The sequence below is a fragment of the Phialemonium atrogriseum genome (assembly GCF_030411735.1).
Source record: "Phialemonium atrogriseum strain 8032-3 unplaced genomic scaffold QBC33scaffold_7, whole genome shotgun sequence".
Taxonomy (NCBI): Eukaryota; Fungi; Ascomycota; class Sordariomycetes; order Cephalothecales; family Cephalothecaceae; genus Phialemonium; species Phialemonium atrogriseum.
The window spans coordinates 298735-320717 of record NW_026848144.1 but is presented as its reverse complement, the minus strand read 5'-3'; the positions used below and the strand labels follow the sequence as shown (position 1 = coordinate 320717).

Genomic DNA, 21983 nt, shown 5'->3' with positions numbered 1-21983 from the left:
GTGAGTAGGCCTGCATAAAAGCGGCGAGGGGTCACATGGATGACGCTAGAATGCGTGAGTGCCCATCCATCCACACTACTGCGTAGCAGCGGCATCGGTACCTAGAGATAGGTAGCTTAAGGAGGAGTCAGTCAGCACCAAGCAGCGGTCGTCGTGAATTATTTGGTTCCATCCAGCACACGACGGGAACGGCATCGGGCGACACATTGACGCCGACACAGCCCCTCCCGAGTGACACGGGTTTCCCAAAAAGTCCCCTGCCCTCTGTTCCCAATCCCTGCGCACTCAGACCTCCTGCAAACTGGTGAGGGGTTTGTTGGCGAGAAGAGTCGAGGAAAGCGCAGCGATCATCGTCCTGTTGACGAGCTAGCAGCTGCTTGCTTACGGACGGACTACTGTCGCCGGCTTTCTTGCCTTCTCCGCGCCATCCCAACTCCATAGCCCCTTTTGTTTCCCCGCCTGCCCCTCTTCGCACGTCCCTGTCTTGGCCAGAGTGTGAAGCCCGTCCGGTCTTATTCCATACATCTTTTGAGCCATCCAGCATCGCGCACCCGGCAGCACCAGCAGCCCTCAAACACGCCGCGCCCAAGCCCAAGGATGCCTTTCGGTCGCACTGGCAGGCAACACAACCGTTCTCAACACGACCTGGTTGACACGGTTGGTCCTGCTGCTTCTCTAGCTTCCGCCGACGGCGGCTCAGCTGCCGCACGCGCTGGAAACGCAGCCGCTGGAAACACCCCCCTTTCAGCCTCGTCAAACGCGGCCTTCAGCTCCAACGAGTCCTTTGACAGCACACAACAGCCACCCCAATCGCAATCACAGTCACAGTCACAACCACAGTTGCAATCACAGCCCCCTCATCCACCGCCGCACACTGTCAGCCTCTACACCAGTCCGCAGGGAGGCGTCAACACCGCCAGCGTCTCGCCGCTGCATCATTCGAATACCGTCTCTGCTGCCTTCAATCCCCGCCAGAAGGACCCCGACTTCGCCGATCAGGTGTCCCGCTCCCAATCGCACCGCTTCTCCCAGGTATCCCCTATCCAGAACCAGCACCCGCACCACCAATACAGTCCCTCCGGCTCCGTAAACAACCTCCAGAACGTCCCACTCGTCACCTCCCCCGTTGCAGTCCAGGGACAGCCAGTCGCACCTCCGCACCAACCCCAGGCCCAGCCGCCCAAGAAGCGAAATTTCATCAAGAACATCCTAAGCGGCAACAACAACAGCAACAACAGCAACCGTGGTCCGGATCCGCACCAGCACGTCTCCCAGAACTCGTACAACAACACCGCCGGCCTCGCTCGCAGGCCTTCGAAGCGAGTGAGCAACCCTCCCCCAATCAGGACCGGTGCCTCCCAGGTGTCGCTTGAACAGCCGTCGGTCGACTGGCAATCCCAAGGCCCGCCCTCACGAGGATCTCCTCTCCAAGGCGTAGGGGAGTTGCAAGATTCATACCTGGTCAACGAGTCTAACCAACAATTGCGCCTGCAGAACCCCCAAGATATACAGCAGCACAATACTCCTACCACCATACGTCAGGTTGCCGCCGACGTTGACCCTCCATCCTACGGCAGCAGCGGAGAGCTTGCATATCTTGGGCAACACGGCCATATCCAGCTGCTGCAAGGCCAGACACCAACCGAGCTGCAGCAACACCAGTACAACCAAGTTGTCTTTGACCCTTCACAGCAGCAGCAGCAGCAGCAGCAATACCAATTTGCCAGCCCGCAACAGGTCCAATATCGTAGTGGGGTACATCTGGGCAGCAGCCAGCATCAGAACCCGGAGACTGTATCGCAGCAGTCGCATGAATCACCGATAGCTGACTCGGACCAACATTCAACCACCGGCGCCCAACCAGCCCAGGTGTCTCCAGCGGTGAACTATTCACCTCAAAACGAAATTTCTTCACCGGGCCAGAACATGCCCCCTCCGACACAGCCTCATAGTCGGCGTTCACAAGAGACAGACAAGCCACCGCCCGGTCCACCGCCGTCATATAGGCATAATCAGCAGCCGCAGAATATGAGCAACCTGCCACCGCCGCCGGCGGTTCCGCAGCAGTCTAACTACCGCCAAACTTCGGGGTCGGAGAGACAGCAGTTCGAAGGACAAGGTGTGGAGCAAGGCCGCAACAGCCCGCAGCCACCTACAAGCGATAGAGGCGAGACGGATGAGAAGGCCTTCAAGGACCTACGTATGTGCACCTACCAACCTTCCCTCTACCGTTGCCGAGCACAAGTTACTGACTGTTGGTTTTAAGTGAGCAAGTACAAGAACGTCAAGCGGCTGTATTTCGATGGCAAGAAGGATATAGAACAGCTCACTCTGCAGATCGAGCAGCTCCAGAATGCCCTTGCCAAACAGCGCATGTCGCAGAGTCGAACGGCGCTGGATGATAGCGAGTACATCACACGGTTTAACCGGCTGAACGGCGCCATCAACAACCTGTCTTTCAACATCCGCAAGGACTGGGTGACCCTGCCTTCCTGGCTGGCCCCCTACGTTAGCAGCGACGCTGTGAAGACGGGCAAGCAGGAGATGACGGCCATCGGCCGTGCGGTGATTACCCGATGGGTGATGGAGGAGATATTCAACAGCTGCTTCCACCCCGGGCTCGACCCGGAGCTTAGTAGGGAGCTGAAGCGTATCGAACACAACATTCGACACTTCAGTTACACCATGAGCAGTCAGGAGGAATACCTTGCCCTCACGGGCAAGGTCGTCAGCTGGCGGATGGCGACCCTAGAAGGTCTTGCCGATGTTCTCCGGAGCCCCGGCAGCGCCGACCACAAGGCGGACTTCACCCGCCACGCTACGAGCAACCTGACGGCGTGCCTGTTCCAGCACCTGGCAGATCCCCCTCCTCCCGGGGTGGACGGGAGCGCGAGCATGATTGTCGAACTGGCCGTCGCCATCGCCAGCAGCCTCCCCCTGGAGAGCCGCGACGTGGCGATCACATATCCCCTGCCGGAGCAGCCCATCCAGCCAGAGACCATGGAGGTTGAGAAGGCGGGCCTGCCGCCATTGGACGGGCGGCCCTCGGAAGCTGGCGAGGAGGGCGCGGGCGAGGAAGGCGGAAAGGACGGCGGGTCGAAGGACGGAAGAGATCGACGGGCCGACAAGGCCAGATCAGGTATGTTATATATCCGTCCCTAGGCGGCGGCCTCGGCGATAATACGCCAGGCAGCAGAAAGGGAGGTGCGCTTGCTGACCACTTACCGCCTGCAGCCGCGCCTCCAGCCCCACCGCACAAGGACCCAGGCAGGGTGCGCTTTGCTGGGTTCGTCGGTGTCGAGGTCAGAGGAAGACAGGTCCTGATCAAGGCACCGGTCTGGACACTTGCGTAGGCTTAGCTAGGTCTGCAAGAGACTGGGCAGAAATCCGGCATGACGGAGGAAGGGATTTCCTTTCACATCTTATATATGCGTCGCACACGCACGCACGCACGCACGCTTGCACGAGATGATGTGTCGCCGGAAGAAGAGAAGAGCATTGCCGGCTGGGTGGAGGGAAGGGATCTACCGACCGGGGACTGGGAAGGGGGCTGGATGGGACATGGATGGAACTTGGAAGCGATCTTGTTATCACGGAGGAAGGTTTCCCTTTCATATGACGACGGTGGGGATAGGCATGATACCTAGATAGATGCCTACCCCTTTTTACGCCTACTTGCCTGCGAATTGACTACGTTTGAAGACGGGCAATGGCTCTTGATCGGCCATAAACAGCATGTGATAATGCTATTGAAGGCCAAGATCTTCCTCCTGGGCTTGCTACGGAGCTTCGCTCTGGGTCAGTCCCCCAGACCATGGGATCCGTAGACCAGGGGAATTCACGCTCATAGTAGGCAATAATTGAAAAGTTCCGCTGTCCGTTGAGGATTTGCAATTTCTATTGACCCTCGTGCAGTCGCTGTACCTACTGGTCAATGAGACCCCTGGTCGGTTGACAACGGCCTCGGAGCCAACAAAGGGCCTACTGTGGTGGGGGCTGCTAGTGGGGCAGGGTCGACCGATTGATTTCAAGGTCCCCGCCGGCGGCATGCGAACTTGCGACAACGGTACACTCAAGCCCAACCGGAGGGGAAAACCTTGGCAGAGTTCTCCTCGACTCCGACCGCCGACCCCTGACACAATCTCTTAGCCGTGTTTACTGGAGCTATCTTGGCCGAACCATGGCCGACGGCGCAAGTCCTCCCAAACCAACCCACCTCGATCCCTCCGAGCTGGGCACAAAGCAGTAGTATGTACATACAGACCCTGGGCTTATAACCCCCCTTTAGTCACCCGGGGAAGTCTTCCAAACTGACAAATCTCGCCATGCCCACAGCTGGGACGCAATCTACGCCACCGAGCTGACCAACCACGCGTCCAACCCGCGCGAGGAAGGCACCATCTGGTTCGACGACTCCGACGCCGAGGCCAAGATATGCGACTTCCTCGACGGGCTCGCCGCCGCCACCACCACAACCGGAACCCTTCCTCCTCCTCTGACTCCGAGTGGTAGCACGAGCACAAGTAGCACACAACCACCCCCCAGGCTCGACAAGTCCACGGCCACGATCCTCGACCTCGGTTGCGGCAACGGCTCCCTGCTGCTCTCGCTCCGCGCCGCCGGCTGGCGCGGCCGCCTCCTCGGCGTCGACTACAGCGCCGCCAGCGTCGCGCTGGCGAGGCGGGTCGCCGCCTCGCGGGTTGACGACGACGACGACGACGACGACGATGACGACGGCGACAACCACTCGGTGGTAGAGGGATCATCGGCGCCGCCCGTCGAGTTCGAGGTGTGGGACATCCTCGCCGGCCCGCTGGACGCGGTGCGCGCCCGCGCGCCCGAGCCAGGGCCGGAACAAGCAGCAGCAGGTGGCGAAGAAGAAGAAAGAGACCGAGACCCAACAGCGGGCTGGGACGTAGTCCTGGACAAGGGCACCTTCGACGCCATCAGCCTGAGCGACGAGCGGGATGCGGCAGGGCGGCGCGTGTGCGAGGGGTACCGAGCGCGGGTGCGCAGCCTGCTGCGTCCGGGGGGCGGGCTCTTCCTCGTCACGAGCTGCAACTGGACCGAGGCGGAGCTGGGGGTTTGGTTTGGGGAGGCCGGGGTAAGGGGGGAGGAGGACGGGCGGCACCTCGAGGAGGTCGGGAGGATCAAGTACCCGAGCTTCAGCTTTGGCGGCGTCAAGGGGCAGGCTATTAGCTCTGTTTGCTTCGCGAGGCCGAGGTGACGGGCGCGGGGGGTTGGTTGGTTGGCCTTTGGGAGTGCGGCGTGGGTGATTGATTCTTGACACCCCACCGTTGGCGAAGGGGAGACGGTGCTCATTGTTGATGGTTTACTTAGACGAAGCTCCCTTGTTGGGATATGCCGTACCAGATCCAGCGGGAAGCCCGAGAATCGGTTCCCAGAGACATGGGGAACGAGAGATAGATAAAAGAAGAGGAAATAAATCAACAAGACCCATCCCTACAGGTGGTTTTCAAATATGCTTATTATTCTTACACCTCGTCCAAGGCAGCTATCGTGGCTCCTATACCATGCTATCCATGCAGTTGCCGCCCCTCCTCTACCACCACTTTCCACATCTCCTTTTTCTGAGCCTTACGTCTGGTTCCACGCCTCTTAAGCATATATGTAACCGTAACCCCCATCGACGTGTGCCCGCGGGGATTTATTGGAGATGACGCTCATCTCGGACGGAACCAGGGGGGCGGAGAAGGACACTGCCTCGATCGACAACTCTAGGAAGGGGGTCGCAGAAGGGAGCACCTCGAAAAATGCAGATCAAGGCAGCCGAGGCGCAGGGAAGAAAAGGGCACGGGAACTGAGAATTGCTTCATTACGTCTCTCTGTCTCCCAACCCCTCCCTTCTCTCTCACTCTCTCTCTCTCTCATAACCGTCTACGGTGAAGTGTTCATAGGCTCTCCACCAGGCAGCGGGCCCGTGGCCACCGCCGCAGCGGTGGTCGCGAAATACCGCACATCCACGTCGTCGTCCTTCTGCAGCTTCTCCAGGCTCGGCATGATGCGCTCCTCGATGAGCTGCTGGCCCCTCGGCGACGCGCTGAACGGAGCGCCCGCCTTCTCTAGGGAGTACACGGTGCCCTGGTCCGGGAGGCGCCGCAGCACGCCGATCAAGACCGCATACGTTTTTGCCACGTTGAACCGGATGTTGGGGATGTCGTCGGCAACGAGCTTCTCCAGCATTGGCAGGATCGACTTGGCGATCACCTCCATGCTCAACACGCTCGCCAGGGTCTGCGCCCAGGTGTTAGCGTCCGCAATGGACTTTGTATCGGCATTCGGAGAGGAGGGGAGGGGAGAGGCGGGGGAGAGAAACTCACGGTGATGGCAAAGCAAGTTGTCATTCTGTACAGGTAATTGGGGTGACCTCCCATGGCCATAACCTTGGGGATAATGGCCTCGCTAGCCCACTCGACTCCGAAAACCTCGGTTAGCTTCTTAAGGTTGTGCGTTGCCGCCTCGCGGATCGAGAAGACGGTGTCTCCTAGCCAGCCCATGCAGAGCTGGCTAAGTTTCTCGTCGAAGAACTTGACCCCGAGTTGGCTAGCAAGGAGCGGTATGTATTCGATGATAGCGAGCCGGACTCGCCATTGCTTGTCCTCGGCCAGCTGGACGATGGCCGGGAGGAGTGACTGCGAAAGGAGATCGATCCCAATGACCTTGTTCACCAGCTCGAGCTTCGAGATGATGTGGAGCCTAACCTCAGGGAATTCGTCCTTCAGCATCTGGAGGAACATGGGAAGGAGGTGGTCAATCGTCCTGTACCAAGTCAGCAAGCGCAGGGGGGGAAGTGGGAGATGCGGCCAAAGACAACATACTCCTGCTTGCCCAAGATAGGAGCCAGTCCGCTAATCTGGGTTCCCAACGCCGCCCTGACGTGCTGTGAGGGGTCGGATACGAGATCCTCGATGCTACCCATTATCTCATTAAGGAGCGTGGGCTGCTCGACCAAGCTACAGAATCCCGGAATCTGGCCGGCAATGGCTGTCCGCACTTCGGCCTCGTTATCCTTGAGCAACTTGACGAATGCCGGCACAAGGTCTCTCGACACGACCTCTTCATCCACCGCCTTGGCGATCTGGGAAAGGGGTCAGCCAGTCTGGTGTTGTCGGCATCGCCGGGAAAAAAAGGATCTCTCACCTTCTCGAACCGATCAGCAATCATATATCGGACTCTCCAGCTCTTATCCTCAATGAGACTCCTCAACGACGTAAGAAGAACACCATGGCTCGATTGCTGCTCCTTTGGAACAACCTCGGCGACGGAAATCAGGACCTCGACCGTAAGCAGCCGGACGCTATCCTGGTCGTCTTGGGCAAGGTGCTGGAACATGGGTATCATCTCCTCAACAACTATGGCAGCGGGCATCTCCTTCACAAACTTGGCGAGGTTGGTCGCGGCTTGTCGGCGCACCATGGGGGTCTCGTCGCGGACGAGCAGGCCAAATTGCTGTCGGAGCTGCTCCTGGATGGGCGGGGAAACCTTCTTGTAGGGGGCGGTGTAGAGGCCGCACCCCGACACCTTGGAGGTAAACCAGTCGGCCTTTGAGAGGTGAATCGTGAGGGGAATGAAGTATTCTTCGACTTGCTGGGACGACAGCTCCTCGCAGATCTTGTTCAAGGATTCGACGGCCTGTGCCTAGTTCAGCCAGGTGCTCCAAGAGGCGGGATTTCTAGCACGCCAAAACGTACCTTGTCTCTCACGACTGGCTCCTCGATAGCAGCCAGGTTCTCGAGGGGGGACAGGAGAACATGACCCCACGCCGGCCCGCCGACATACTCGATGAAACCGCCTAGCTCTTCGCTCAAGGCGACGAGGACTTCGTCTTCATCCTCAACCGATTCTGTTCGTTCCCGTGAGTTAGTGATAAGGAGCAGTAGAATGGATTCGGCGCAGGGTCGGGCTGGCTAACCGTCGAGGAAGGGAATCAGCTCCTCGCGAGTGCGCTCGGGGCCCAGGGCGAGGGCAATGGTGGAGAGTCGATGGATCGCGTTGAGGCGCAGCAGGACATCGTCGTGCTATTCAGAGTGTCAATAATCCACAGGTAGGCAGGACACCCGTTGTTTTGGCCACGGCCATCCATACCTTCAATTCATCGATTAGCACGGCGATGGGGTACAGTTCATCACTTGGGCTTGGCGCGTCAGCCATAGCGGGCGGGATTTGTGAGAAAGCGCGTTACTAGCGGGTATCGGAGGATCTGTTTGCTGGAGAAGAAGGTGTTGGGTTGAACGCGGCGAGAAGGCTGGATCGCGTGGGGTGGGTAATGCAGTGCACAGTGGATTGGGTAGATGGGGTTTGCAGCCAGTCGACTTGGTCCGCCAAGATTTGGTTGGAATCGTGGGCAGAAATGGGTCGATCGGTCGCCTTAATGGAGGGTCATAACATGTAAGGCGCGACCCTAGGTGAGTCAGGAGGATATAATGAACACGATTGCGGGGCGGCTTGGTGAGAATACTGGCGATGCTGAAGATGAGGTGGTGTGGAAATTGAGACGTTGGATGGAGATCAAGGCTGGACGGGGCAGGAGCTTTGATTTTCTCAGCGGCGCAAATTGGCGGTGGCCAGGCTGGGCCAGGGCCAAGGCTGGGGGGGTGCAGCGACCTAACTTAGGTACCCCTACAGTGATATCACGAGCGCTTCAGCTCACCAGCAGGCGGGCAGATACTTTCTTTACGTTTCAAAAAAAAAATCAGCATAGTTGATTCTCACTAAATAGGTAACTCCCATTTCATCTTTGCTTGGAATATGTGGCAATAGTGTGAAAAGGGGAGAACTGAGCTTCTCTCCTGCGTATCAAAAGTACGGTACCATCTCAAAGGCGCCCCGTCTCCCTGTTGCGGTCAGACACTTCCAGGTTGATAAACACACCAGCCACACTTGAGGGGTCAAAAGCTTATTATTAGGTACCTACTCTTACCTAGCCACAGCTTGATTGATTTGAGGTGGGGCTTCCCGCTTCAAGATACATATGCCGACTGCTTGGGTACCATAGTATATGGCAGCAATCATGAGCTCAAGGTAATTAAAGTAGCTGGGCCACTGCAGCAGCCACTTTACCGTATATGCAGTGGCAAGGCATATATATAGATAGTATATGCTCATCTAGAAGCAATGCTTTCCCGATCATAACTCCCAGTAGACCGCTGTCCTAAATTCCTTCCTTGCTCCAAAACAACTTGATCAAGCTCATTCCCAATCCATGGACCGGGTCTGGAAAAGGGAGGAGAAGGATATGATATGTCAACGCCGTTCGTCGCCAATGACCCGAATGCCCTAATCCATGCTCTTCATCTCTTCCCCACCACTATCCCCCAACGGGTGTCCGACATCGCTGCTCGATCCCAGGCCACCTCCTCCCCCAAGTAACCCTTTCCCTATCCCCAGGCCTGCGATCCCATCCCGCAGCGCTGCGAATGTCCCCCCCCCCGAAACATCTCCAGTACTTGCACTCCGATTCAGCGGCGGCGGGTCTACCCCCGCATCAGCTGTCAGCATAACGTGCGCGGCCTCCACCCCCGTCAGCACTGATTTGCTAGTAGGCAAGCTCAGAGGCTGCGGACTCCGGCTGAGGCCCCTTGCCCCCGCGGCGGCACCGAGCCGGGGGGTGCCCGGATAGCTGCCGACGCTGCTCCCCCTGTCGAAAGACATATCGGCTGGCGGAGTGCTGCTGCTAGCCGCTTGATCCTCGCTGCGGTGTTGATAGGTCGCGACGCGCTCCGCGGCTAAAGCACTGGCGTTCAGCGCACTGTTCATCTCGTCGTCGGAGCGGTTGAAGGCTTGGTACCACCAGCGGACCTCCCCGAAGCGCGGGAAGACGAGGCGCTCACGGCCCTTGATATGGTCGTCGACGGTGGGGTCGTAATCCTCGTTGGTGAACTCTTTCCTGCGGGATAAGAAGTAGTCCCAGACCGACGAGGTGCGGTCACGAAGATTGGCTTCTCTGCGCTGGTATTCGCTATTATATAGAAAGGTGCCATACTGACACGAGTAAAGGTGGTAGAGCAAGCGGCGGAGAAAGCGCTCGTTGAACTCAAAACGCGTTGGGTGTTGCCGGAGCAGTTGGTAGGTCGCGTCGAGGAATTGCTGGAATACGGGTGAGATGTCTCGGAGCTGCGTGGCCTGGTCTTTTGGAACCGGGCTCGGCGCTCTCTTCGGTTCATCCGCGGCATCGGTGTCGAGGCCCGACGAGTCCTCCCTGTCGCCCTGATTCAGACCTTTGTTGAAGAAGCGCTTTGCGCTGGCCAACGCGCTCTCGAGAGCGTCATTCCTGCCGTCGTTTTCGCCAGGCTGGATAGTCGAGCCGGCAAGGGCATCGTTTTGCGTGGAGAACCATTTCTCGTGACTCAAGTAGCCGGATCGCAGTTGGAACATATGCCCAAACGAGAGCCAATCCTTCTCAACGAGGACGATGAATCCCTCAATGGTGCGGTAATAAGGGTCTAGCATGAGCTGTGACAAGGCACTAAGCTGACTTGTCCTGTCCCAACCGTCCGAGCAGTGGATGAGAACGTGAGAGTGTTGAATTCCGACCTGTCTCGCGATGATGGCGGAGCCATCCAGGATTGCCGTTATGTGCCTCAGCCAGCTACTCTTGGCAAGTAGTTCTTGATTCGGGGGAAACGGGGAGACGTCGGCGTCCTTGATCGCATCGATGACCTTGTTGAGAGAATCCCTCATGACGTGTATGTTGTCTATATTCAAGAACACCCTCTTCGCACACTTGTAGTAATCCATATTTTCAGAGCCCTTTCCCACAGCCTGCATCGCAAGCGAGTTGATTGCAGGCCGAGCATCGACGATCAAATTATTTTGCTGTGCCCCGTATACCAGCCGCTTTCCTGTTTTCTCATCATACATCACGTTGGCCTCGGCGATGAATTCGTCCTCGAGCCTCTCCATATCCGACAGCTCGGGTTCCATAGGCTCTGGCAGGTCCACTTGGCTGGTGGACGGGCTCTGTTCTAGGCCTGTGGGGCTTGGAGATGTGCCGGGGAAGTCGGTTGAAGCAGAGAAGCATGCGCTGACGAGTCGCTCATCTTGGATACTCCGTTTGAATCTTATCCCAACAAGGGGCTGTGAGCTCCGAGTGATGGTACAGTTGTTCACGGGGTGGAAGTAGGTTAGGACGGGTATACGAGTTCGGGAACGAAACTCCCCGGCGTACTTGAGGGTGTTATCGGATATTTTGGACGGGACCACCAGCAGCGCCGGGTAGGTCGGAGAGAAGGTGTAGTCATTGTTGATGGCAGATATTCGCCAACCTCGGTCCGCAGACTTCTCACTTATCCCCTGACGTCGGAATTCGGCTTTCGCATCGTAAAAGTCCCACCCTTTAACAGCCTTCTCTGGTGGTTGGGGCTCATATTTGAAAGCATAGAGCTTATCTATGCCTGCCAACCTGCACGTACGGCTTCGAATGAAGTCAAAGGCATCACGAGCCTGCTTGACGTCGGCAAAGTTAAAGGCCACAAAGGTGAAATCCCGGCAGCGGATGCGGATCGAAGAAGGGATTCCGCTGGAAGGCGGAGATGGGCGCAGAGTACAGTGGGATATGATCTGGAATGCAGTCCAGCCTTGCCGTTCCTTTGCCGGTGCACCGGATTCCTCTGAGCCGTTGGGGCTTGTTTGGAAGCAGAATATCAGGTGGTAGTCTTGAAGGTAAAGATCGCCAAGCTGGGGCTTCCCGCCACGGATCGCATGGATATTCTTGTAGACCTAGCAAAGATAAACAGGGTCAGAGCTCGCCATATATATTTAACCCCTGGCCTCGGAAACAAACATGTTTATAGCTCCGGATCGGCATCTTGGGCTAATATGACGGGTTTAGGGCTGCTATGGCGTCGGGAACTCGGCGACTTTGGTCGACTCGAAAGTGGTAACGAGGGGCAGCTCTCTGTCTGATCCTGCACTGTCTAGAGCGGGAAGTAGATGAGCGCAGGGACACGCAAAATCATGTATGTCGCGCGTGGCCTGCCATGAGATGTGCTCGAAGTCGGTACGGGGTTCGGTTACTTGAAGCTCCGCAACACAGCTTCCATTCGTGATGCCTTGCGACTTGCGGGTTGCGGATTGCTTCAGCGAGGCTAACGAGGCTAACTCTATTTGCCATGTGATGTCAGACCCGCCCATTGGCGCAGCTCGAGGTGCTGTGGCTGGTGAGCGTGCTGTGCACGGGCCATTAGTAGAGCCTCGTGTACTGTACCAGCGTACCTGCGCACCCCGGCCAGTTATCAAGCCATACCGCTTTTAGCGATTAGGGCTTCCCCCACCTCACCATTGAGAAAAGTCCCAAAGTGCACCGAAATCTTCAACTTTTCGAACCGCGACCCGCCGAAAAAGTAATCCTCATCGACTTTCGACCGCCAATCGAGACAAGCCACTTCGACACCAGCCGAGTAGACCAGAGAGAAGAGATCATACAGACAACATGGCGGTTCCAGGCACCCAAATGTGAGTTACAATTGCAGGCCAAAAGAATCATGCATCTGTGGGGGGGGGATATTGAGGGCATCACGAAATTATACTGGGGAAGGAAAACCAGACCTACATAATTTTTGAGAGAGAGGAGAGGGAAAGAGATGATTGTTAAACCTTGTTTGTTGATCACGCCTTGCTAACTCAGCATTTTCTCCCACAGCTCCAAGCGGAGAAAGTTCATCGCCGACGGTGTCTTCTATGCCGAGCTGAACGAGTTCTTCCAGCGTGAGCTGGCCGAGGAGGGCTACTCGGGCGTCGAGGTCCGCGTCACCCCGACCGTCACCGACATCATCATCCGGGCGACACACACACAGGAGGTCCTCGGCGAGCAGGGCCGCCGCATCCGCGAGCTCACCTCGCTCATCCAGAAGCGGTTCAAGTTCCCCGAGAACTCGGTCTCCCTCTACGCCGCCAAAGTCCAGAACCGCGGCCTGTCCGCCGTCGCCCAGTGCGAGTCGCTCCGCTACAAGCTGCTCAACGGCCTGGCCGTCCGCCGCGCCTGCTACGGTGTCCTCCGCTTCATCATGGAGAGCGGCGCCAAGGGCTGTGAGGTCGTCGTCTCGGGCAAGCTCCGCGCCGCCCGTGCCAAGAGCATGAAGTTCACCGACGGATTCATGATCCACAGCGGCCAGCCGGCCAAGGACTTCATCGACAGTGCCACCCGCCACGTGCTGCTCCGCCAGGGCGTGCTCGGCATCAAGGTCAAGATCATGCGCGGCAGCGACCCCGAGGGCAAGGCCGGCCCCCAGAAGTCCCTCCCCGACGCCGTCACCATCATCGAGCCCAAGGAGGAGGCCCCCGTCCTGCAGCCGAGCAGCCAGGACTACGGCGCTAAGGCCGCCCAGGCCCAGGCCCAGGCTGAGGCCCAGCGCCAGGACGAGGAGGGCGCCGAGGAGGCCCCGGCGCCTGCGGAGCAATAGGAATCCCCCGAGGCGTCCGGACCACTCGCCGAGGAGGAGCACGGCCAACCATCTTCTTCCTCATTCGAGGAGAACATTGACGCCGCCTGGTAAACGGGACGGACATTTTGGTTGCCCCTTTCCCCCCCCGGAAGAGAGAAAGTCTGGGTTGTGGTTGTGGAGGATCGTTTCTTTTTTTCGTCGTTGGCATCAATTCGCAAGTACAAACCGGTGGTGGAAGGGATGGGTCTACACGGCGTCAACATACTTTGATGGTCATGACACAACATTTGAATTGACAACTGCGAGGAAGGAGAGGGAATGGATGCGTCGCCGACTTTTCTTTTCCCTTTTTTCCTTCTTTCCTTTCCCTTTTCAGGTCACCTCTTGTACTTAACCTTACAATATCTGGCCTTAGGGAAGAGAGAGAGAAAAAGAGAAATGGAAAGAGAGCAATGAACACAACACGGAAATCCAATAATCGTAGAAAGGGTCGACTAAAATGTCTGCTCCGTAATGCTACAAGATGCAGTACTATGGATGGATTTAGCTTCTAGCTACTCCAAGCCAGAGGAACTTCGCCTGGGCCCTCTTGCGTCTTCTAGATCTCGTAACAGAAGAAATGAAGCAACCCACGATTACCCCTCCCCGCCGGGGTGTATATATCGTACAAGACGGCCCCACAGCGTCGGATGCGTTCGCAAAAATCAAACAAGAAAACGATAAATCAGCAAAAGTCGGGAACAGGAAACAATAATCGACCATCCATATAACGCCGGTTTGCCATGGTAAAGAGGCTCTCTCTCTCTGTGTGTGTGTCCGGCCCCCCTCCCAAACGTGTCATGAACCCCCCAACACTTTATCCTCATGTCATTGAGAGCAAGCTTTTGCTCAATAGGTAGTAGTAGCCAGGATTTCCCAATCAAAAAGCAGGCAGGCAGCGAATTCGCCCTTACGAACCCCTTCCCCATCCCAAACTGCTTCAACCTACGCCTATCATGCTGTCCGATCCGTTCGTTTCGGTTGGATCGGCTTGTCGTGTGTGAAGCCCGTTCGTTGAAGGAGAAACCAAACCCCCGATTATGACCCTGTTGACCCCCGTATGCGATGTGGTGAATGGAAATGTACAAAGGTTTCGGATGTCGTGTGAAGACAGAGGGAATTACTATCAAGGGACGCCAGGGGTTGATAACGAGATGTGTTGGTTCGGGTTACCGTTCATCAGACTTCCTCGGCTGAAGCTCTATATGTTCTTGGAGCCCCTTCGCGCCGTGAGGATTTCCGTTTGCTGTGCCATTGGCGCGGCCTTGTTGATGGCTCCCCATCATCGGGCTTCTCGGGTCGATTTCCTCGTCGCTCTCCTCGGTGAGGTCGGTCAGCCCGAATCCGGCAGCCTCCTCTTCGTCATAGGCACGGATCAACCCTTCCCTGTCGCCACGGCTGCTCCCCACGCTTAGACGGCGCTGGTGGCCCACGGATCTCCGTGCCTCCATGCTCATCCTCGTCTGGATGCTGGAGACCATGTCGGTTCCTGTGGCGTCGCCCCGGCGTGCCATCATCTTAATGCCGTTCGGGTCGTTGCGGCTGAGGTTGAGCAGGTAGACGCCAGTGAAGGTCACAAGGAAACCGCAGAGGAGGGAGAGGGTGTTAATGGGGTCGGTCGTGTTAAAGCCGCTAAAGAGGATGAAGGATGCGCAGAGGGTTGCTGTCGTAAAAGTTACGTAGTACAGCGGGTTGACACTAAAGCACTGTTGTCAGCCAATTTGAGCTGCCACGAATTTACCCCAGATCCACAAACGTACATGTTGGTGGGGAACTGGCTCAGCGCCTTGTTGAAGTAGTTCATCTGCACCAGGATGCAGACCGTGGTAACGATCATGAAGACGTAGGTCGACGGGTGTGTGAACTGGTTGTGCCCACCGATGGTGAGTTTCACGGCAATGCCGAATGCCTTGATGGCCATGACCGACACGGAGCCCACAAGCGAGCAGATTCCAAGGTAGACGAGCGGATTCGTCTTTCCGTAGACGGGAGCGACTTTATATATCATGACGGCTGCAAATATGCAGACAGTGCCAGCATAGAGGAGGAATCCTGGAGTGGGAAGGTCAGCATGTCATACCCCGAGGGAGGGTGGCCAGATAGTCGTACCCGGCTTGATCGCATAGTGGAGGATCTGGTCAATGGTCTCGATCTCCTCGTCGGGCGGGGCGTGGAGGACGATGATGACGGCGCCTATCAAGCAGATGGCACTCCCAAGTTTGCCCAGTGTTCCAAGCTCTTCCTTGAGGAAATATGAGCCCAGAACTGCGCCTATCAGGACAGCCAGGGCTCCCAGTGGTGTTACTAGAATGGCTGGTGCGAAAGCGTACGCTGCAAAGTTGCAGATTTCTCCGAGGACCACTGCACGCGCCCTTGTCAGTCATCGTTGCGATGAACCCGCAGGGAAGGAAGTTGGTCGCCCATACATATCGCTATTCCTACCCACCAGAGGGGACTCTTGAAATATGTGAAGCCGTCTCCTTCAAAGCCATGCCGTTCTTCAGCATGCATCAAGCCCTACAATGGTAGCGATGTGTCAGCGCAAACGTGGTCTCGGCTTCTCGATATCGGCTTTTGGATTCTCGAATCGTTTCGAATCGAGGTTGGGTCGGGACGAGTGTAGTAGCAGTACCTTTTTCGTAATCACGAAGCTCGTGCCTACCAGGACCGAATTGTCAGTATCGACACACCTCAAAAGATCGATGGGGCAGCGCATACCTATGGCTAAACTTGAGGTCATGGCCAATGCCAGACCGATGTACCTGTCAGGGTCAAACACTGTCAGCGCCGCAAAGTTGGCTCCCCGCGCCCTGATTGCGGGCGCTAGGGATGGGCAAAGTACGCACTTCTCTTCTAGCATCATCTTGAGGGAAAAGAACGTCTGGACAGCGGGGGCGCTGGGTGTCGAAACGATGCCTTGAGTCTTGCGATCGACCAAGGCGGGGATATGAGGGAGCGATGGGGGAGGGACAAGGAAGGACTTTAACCCGCGCCGGGCGAGTAAAATAGACTCAGGCCCAACAGCGATGCATCAAAAGATGAGAGAGTCTCTAACGAGAGTCCAGCGGATAGTCGAGTAGGAAGGCTTGCGCCTGGTCGCCGCCTTGATTCGGGTTGGGTGAAGTTGTATCTACGGCAATCAGTTACACGCACAAATAATGCCAGCGTACGCATCCGTAGTGAAATATGGGAAGGGATGAGCCCAGGCCGGCATTTGGCCGGATATGTATGTACAGTGCTATGTACTTGGCGTGTGTTTCAGGGGCCCCTGAAGTTTGAACAGGTACAGCCGCCACCAGCGGCCGCTGTTTCCCGAGGAGATCAATCCACACAGTGTCAGCAAAACAGAACAAACTTCCATTCTCATCAAACATGTGCAAGGCTTGTCAGGGATCCACGTGCGACGAGGACCTCGAAAGATTTTTAGTTGGCGAACAAGCCTCTGGTGAACCTCCGGCGTCTCGCTCTCCCCGGCTCCCTGTTGGCTGATTCATCTATCTAGCTCACAGATCTGGGTTCAAAGTTTGAAAATTTGTTAATTTTGATTTGCACTGCCCGCCACTTGGAATAATTAACTTGACTCGAAAAAGGTGCTTGCCTACCTAGGCGGCAGCCAAACTCATATGACGCGGCTCACAAGTCAGTCAGTGGTCACAGCCCCAGCCTTATGCACAAATCGAAATAGTGGATATCCGTCCTATGCAACTAAAAGAATATGATCATTCCTCCTCGTACCTGAGAGTCGCCAAGTGCTTGGAACTCCTTGGGAACAGCAACAACTAGTGCTGACGAACCCTTTCTTGTGACTTGTCACAGTGGAGCTTGCACGGTCAGAAATATCACCTAGGTAATTGTAGAAAGAGAGAAAGCATTGATTACAAAGAGCCTCCAATCTGCGGGAACCGCAGTAGCTAAGGTTTCCCCAAGTAAAACTCTCATCCGTGGATAAGAGAAGCAAGTAACCGTACAGGGTTCCCTAGGTTTTCTTGATCGCCCCGTCTTTCGATCTCCTCTCGTGGGAGCAACATCCCGTGAACCATGTCTCGCGTGGAAGTCGTCCGTCGCAAATACATTCCAAGGCGAGTCGTCTTCTCGAAATTCAAATGACATCCCAGGTCGAAGAATCCATGCCCTCCTACAATACCAGCCTCATCGCGGCAAAACTCCGCCAAACGCCCCATGCATTTTACCTTGGCCAACCCCACGGCCGCTCTTTGTATCCTCGCAAAAAAAAGAAAAGCACGAGTTTGCTACCCGTGGTAGAGGCTGGCCACCGACATCAACTAAGCGGATAAGGGCCTCAAGTGAGATGGCAGAGAGGTATGCTGGCTGATAACGCCGGGTTCGGCCGTACTTTATACATCTCGAGTATGCTATTGCTATAAAAAGCAATCGAGGGAGGGTTGCTAGTTGACGGAGGGAGGTCTCCGATTGCGCAGATGGATGTGATCTCGAACTCGCAAGCGATGACTTACCTCTTTGATATGCATCGGCCCGTATGCTGAGGACCTGCATTAAATCATTATGTCGCGCTCGTCGCCTGTGGAAGGGTTAAAGCCCAAAAAGGGTGAGAAAGGAACAAGGGAGGACGAAATGCTCGTGGAGTGCAGGTTGGCGTAGTTGCACTACAACCACAACACGTCCGCAGATACCGTGCTGTGCGGCAGGGCAGGGGGATTCTGCGGAAGCCCGGTGACTCAAGTTCTTCGCCGCTTGACGTCTGCTTCTCACGTAGCCATTAATTAGCCTTGATATCTAAGCATAAAGGAAAAAGGGAGGAATGACTGACCACTCTCATCAGCCAGGCTGCCAGAATCGTCGAGCTGTCTGCTTCTCTTGACAGAGCGGCTCGGCGAGGTTAGCGTTGCGGGATCTTGCCCTTCGACCCCTTCTTTTATGTCATCATCGCCATCGTTCTCCCAGTCAATTTCGTCAAGATTTTGTCCGATCGCCTCGGAGGAACTCTGGGGTTCCCGTAGATCCAAGTCAAAGGTGTCGCCCGCATCGTCTTCGGCGACATCATAGCTGATTTCAACACCCTTGATGGTTGACGCGGGGCTTGAGGGATGGTCTTGGGATACCTTGTTTCGTGATTCACCAACGTCCACACCGGTGTGTGTTGCCCCGTCGTGCTGCTTGTTGTCTTCGACGGTCCCGAAATTCTCGCTCTGTCCACCGTCTTCGTACTCGTTTTGCTCGAACTCGGTCTCGCGCATCGACTCGTGGGTTACGTTGGGGCCAGAACGGGGCTTGGTGCCAGAATCACTGTAGTCTTTAAAATGGGGCGAGTTAGCATCAAGGGTAGGCGCGAATGCAGAACCCGAGAATGTGCCTGAACCGTGATGGGAATGGGGAGATGCAATGCCATGCGCAGCACCCAACGGGGGCCTATGAGCATCTTGCGACCCAGACCAGGCCACATCCAACCCAGCTTGGGGTGTGGAGTGCTTTGTCAAGGCCATGGCCTCATGAGACTTCTGTGGAGATCTATCGACTTCCGTGGCGAGGGGCTCACGAAGGTAGCTCTCTGAGGCAGTAGCAGGCATTGGAGCCAGCTTGCCAAAGCCTCGCGGAAGGGAAACCCACATGTTTCCAATCTCCATGAGGTCCTTGACGGGGTCGCTATCGAACCCCCTGGCTATCCCCGGACTATTGCTCTGTGGGAGGGGCGGGGGCAAGATTGGGGATCCATCTGTGACGGGTCGGGACAGAGGCTCGTCATCATCAGAATAGTCGATGAGGCCATCGTCCACCCGTGGAAGACGGCCTGGGGATTTTGAAAGATCAGGTCTGGCGGGTCGGGACACAGGCTCTTCATCATCAGAATAGTCGATGACGAAGCCGTCATCCACCTGCCCAAGAAGGATGGGGAATTCTGAATGTTCATTTCCAACAGGTCGGGACGCAGGCTCTTCATCATCAGAATAGTCGATGAGGCCATCATCGTCCACCTGAGCAAGGGGGTTTGGGGATTTGGAGTCGTCATGTCTGACAAGTCCGCTTTCAGGCCCTCGGTCATCAGAATAATCGATCAGGTCGTCATCAACACTCCACGAAGCTCGAGAGGTGTGATGACCTGCATTCTGGGCGAACGAGCCTGCCAGGCGGCGTGACTTCCACGCCGGCGCGGCGGAAGAGACATCAAACTCGTCCTCGGGCCAATCAATCAAGTCATCCATGTACTTCCGCTTCAGACCCGGCTTCCCGAAGGGGGAAATGAAAATGGGAATATTACCAGTTGCCACTGAAGCTGCAGCGACCTCTGCTTGTGCAGCTTCGTCTCCATCACTGATTCCGCCACCGATGCCGTCACCAAACCCATCCATTTTGCTCTCCTCCTCTGCCTGGTCGACCTCTTCAGCGCCGGCCTCGAGGACATTGACATTGCCGATGGCTGCTTCGTCGGGAGCATGGCCAGAGTTGTCGCGCACATCCGCGCCGCCGTATTGCTGCTGCTCGTCGGCAGCAAGGACATCTGGAGAAGGGAAGTCGTTTTCTTTCCCCATGGTATCCTGCTGCCCCAAAGCTGCTGTATAATCAAGGTGAGCAGTGTCATGGTTCATCTCCTCCTGGTCTTCGAGCAAGTTGAAGTCGATCTCTCCCTCTCCCTCGACATCATCACCACTATACTCAGAGTAAATCTCTTGCTGGAAGTTGCGAGGGACAGAGTCAGCCATAATGGCTGCATCCTCGGCTGCCTCCTCATCTGCCGTTGCACTGCCAACCATGCCAGCATCTGCTACTAGCGTGTCTTCAGGGAATCCATCCTCCACATGAGCGGTCTCACTGCCAAGGAAGTTCTCCTCTGCAATATCTTTGGCCTCTTCCTCGTGAGAGCCTAATTCCCCGTCCTCTTCATAATGATCTCCGTAATCTGCATCATCTTTCGCAGGTGAAGTGGCATTTGACAACTGGGACTGGTCCAAGTAATCTAGCAGCTCAGCCAGTCCGATGCCTTGATCGGCGGCATCTAGCAACTTGGAGTAGCGCTGTGTACAGTCTGGCCGAGTGAGAAGCTCCACGACAGGTGCAGAATACTCAGTTACACCGTCATTCCCCTGAAGTCTCTCATAGAGCCAAAGGATGTCTCGAAAAGTGGTCGTGTGGAGGAAGTTCTCGTTTGAATGCTGCCAAATGTCAGAGGGGCCACTATGAATTGAGTTGGTTCGTCTCACCTCTCCAAATTCGAGCCCAAGCTGATCGACTCTGACAATAATCTCATCTTTAGGTGAGACCTCATTGGAGATGACCTCACGGAGGCACGAAAGAAAGTCTGAGAGGGGGTAGTCCAACTCCAAATCTCCTGCGAAGAAGTATGTGTCGGGGTTATCATTGTCTTCCTTGGCGCACAGTTCATACGAGGTGTTGTTGTAGAGGATGGGTATGTCAGGTGGACGCATTATATCAGATCGATGCTGTGAAGGCTGGCCTTCTCCAGGACCTTCGCCATCGACATTCTCCTCATGGCCATCTTTTGTAGGAGACAAAGATTGCTCCAGGTCTTGGGCAGCCTCAGCCTCAACCTGTTCTGGCAACAGGGCCTCCCTGTTTTGTGCTGGGGGTTTCTCATGTGCCTCCTGGGCAGTCTGGGCAGTATCAGCGGAAGCAGCGGAAGCTGCAAGCTCTGGGTCAAAACCCAGATCCTCCAGTTCTTCTTCGTCCAAGGCCTGATTGTGATGATCTTGATCTGCAGGTTGATCCAGGCTGGTTGATTCGACAGGGGGCACATCTGCAAGTGAGGAGTCCTCTAAGGCAACATTGCCTTCATCTTCATAGGTGATCTCCTCATAGTTATCAGCATCATCTGCCACCTGAATGTCGTCGGTCTGGAGAGGTGCTGCCTGGTGGGATGCTGCCTGGTGGGAGGCGTCTAAACCTGCGTCCTCATCTTCATAGCCAATCTCTGACTCGGCTCGATATTTCCTCGAGGCTTCATCTCCACGGGAAGATGGGGCAAGATGAATGTCGCTGTGTCCTGTATCCTCAGCCATGTCCTCGGCCGTGTCTATGCCGCCGAGCTGGAAGTCAAACTCATCGGCGTCGACATCGGGGTTGAGAACAAGGTTCTGCTCATCGAGGCCGTTGTTGCCACCATGTCCAATTTCTTCTTCGGCAATAAGTCCGAAATCGAGAAGATCTTCCTCTCCAGGGGCCAGATGGCCTGAATCAAGTGATACTTCGGCCATAGAGCTCTGCTCCTAGGCACTCGAAGGGTCAAGGGGACTTGTAAGGGGGTGCTGCAAGTAGTGGAGCGATGTTCTTCAGTTGTTGGGCATGGCCATCTATCTCCTAGATACTCAAGGTGTTTTGAATCGTGCGAGTTAGAGAGTCGGGAGAGTCGGGGGTTAAGGTTGGGTTAAGGTTGGTTGCGGAGTCGGTTAGGATGTCCGTTGGAGTGTGTGGTATGTTGGCTGTTGGCTGTTGGCTGTTGGCTGTTGGCTGTTAACCCTAGGCAACGCGTATCGGCTTATCTTGTAACGCTCTTCTGGGAGATGCTGTTTTCTGCACCCAGTCGCACCTCTGCAGGTAAGGTATTTGACT

General features: G+C 56.1%; 7 protein-coding genes across 7 annotated transcripts; 3 read left to right on the top strand and 4 right to left on the bottom strand.

Moving 5' to 3' along the window:
- The first annotated feature begins 110 nt into the window (after positions 1–110).
- Positions 111–3226, top strand: QBC33DRAFT_532299 (uncharacterized protein). Its single transcript, XM_060427364.1, has 2 exons — positions 111–2200; positions 2267–3226. The coding sequence occupies exons 1-2, from the start codon at positions 598–600 to the stop codon at positions 3160–3162; spliced, it is 2499 nt and encodes an 832-aa protein (XP_060285327.1). The 5' UTR covers positions 111–597; the 3' UTR covers positions 3163–3226.
- A 669-nt stretch (positions 3227–3895) lies between these two features.
- Positions 3896–5452, top strand: QBC33DRAFT_342653 (methyltransferase domain-containing protein). The gene is made up of 2 exons (XM_060423769.1): positions 3896–4248; positions 4336–5452. The coding sequence occupies exons 1-2, from the start codon at positions 4181–4183 to the stop codon at positions 5225–5227; spliced, it is 960 nt and encodes a 319-aa protein (XP_060285326.1). The 5' UTR covers positions 3896–4180; the 3' UTR covers positions 5228–5452.
- Positions 5453–5610: 158 nt separating this feature from the next.
- Positions 5611–8308, bottom strand: QBC33DRAFT_342696 (armadillo-type protein). The gene is made up of 7 exons (XM_060423770.1): positions 8107–8308; positions 7934–8039; positions 7713–7864; positions 7162–7653; positions 6840–7099; positions 6342–6780; positions 5611–6255 (listed from the first exon to the last, which is right to left on the bottom strand). The coding sequence occupies exons 1-7, from the start codon at positions 8170–8172 to the stop codon at positions 5899–5901; spliced, it is 1872 nt and encodes a 623-aa protein (XP_060285325.1). The 5' UTR covers positions 8173–8308; the 3' UTR covers positions 5611–5898.
- Positions 8309–8907: 599 nt separating this feature from the next.
- Positions 8908–12087, bottom strand: QBC33DRAFT_532292 (phosphatases II). The gene is made up of 2 exons (XM_060427363.1): positions 11804–12087; positions 8908–11739 (listed from the first exon to the last, which is right to left on the bottom strand). Exons 1-2 carry the CDS (start codon positions 11825–11827, stop codon positions 9298–9300), a joined length of 2466 nt encoding a protein of 821 aa, XP_060285324.1. The 5' UTR covers positions 11828–12087; the 3' UTR covers positions 8908–9297.
- A 364-nt stretch (positions 12088–12451) lies between these two features.
- Positions 12452–13421, top strand: QBC33DRAFT_448058 (40S ribosomal protein S3; the record flags this gene model as incomplete). Its single annotated transcript, XM_060424454.1, has 2 exons — positions 12452–12474; positions 12662–13421. The coding sequence occupies 2 exons, from the start codon at positions 12452–12454 to the stop codon at positions 13419–13421; spliced, it is 783 nt and encodes a 260-aa protein (XP_060285323.1).
- A 1070-nt stretch (positions 13422–14491) lies between these two features.
- QBC33DRAFT_342392 (uncharacterized protein) lies at positions 14492–16445 on the bottom strand. Its single transcript, XM_060423767.1, has 7 exons — positions 16289–16445; positions 16161–16204; positions 16075–16100; positions 15869–15959; positions 15552–15803; positions 15203–15494; positions 14492–15140 (listed from the first exon to the last, which is right to left on the bottom strand). The coding sequence occupies exons 1-7, from the start codon at positions 16303–16305 to the stop codon at positions 14612–14614; spliced, it is 1251 nt and encodes a 416-aa protein (XP_060285322.1). The 5' UTR covers positions 16306–16445; the 3' UTR covers positions 14492–14611.
- A 1400-nt stretch (positions 16446–17845) lies between these two features.
- On the bottom strand, positions 17846–21831 carry QBC33DRAFT_342519 (uncharacterized protein). The gene is made up of 3 exons (XM_060423768.1): positions 19678–21831; positions 18232–19134; positions 17846–18162 (listed from the first exon to the last, which is right to left on the bottom strand). Exons 1-3 carry the CDS (start codon positions 21626–21628, stop codon positions 18140–18142), a joined length of 2877 nt encoding a protein of 958 aa, XP_060285321.1. The 5' UTR covers positions 21629–21831; the 3' UTR covers positions 17846–18139.
- Between the last annotated feature and the right edge of the window lie 152 nt (positions 21832–21983).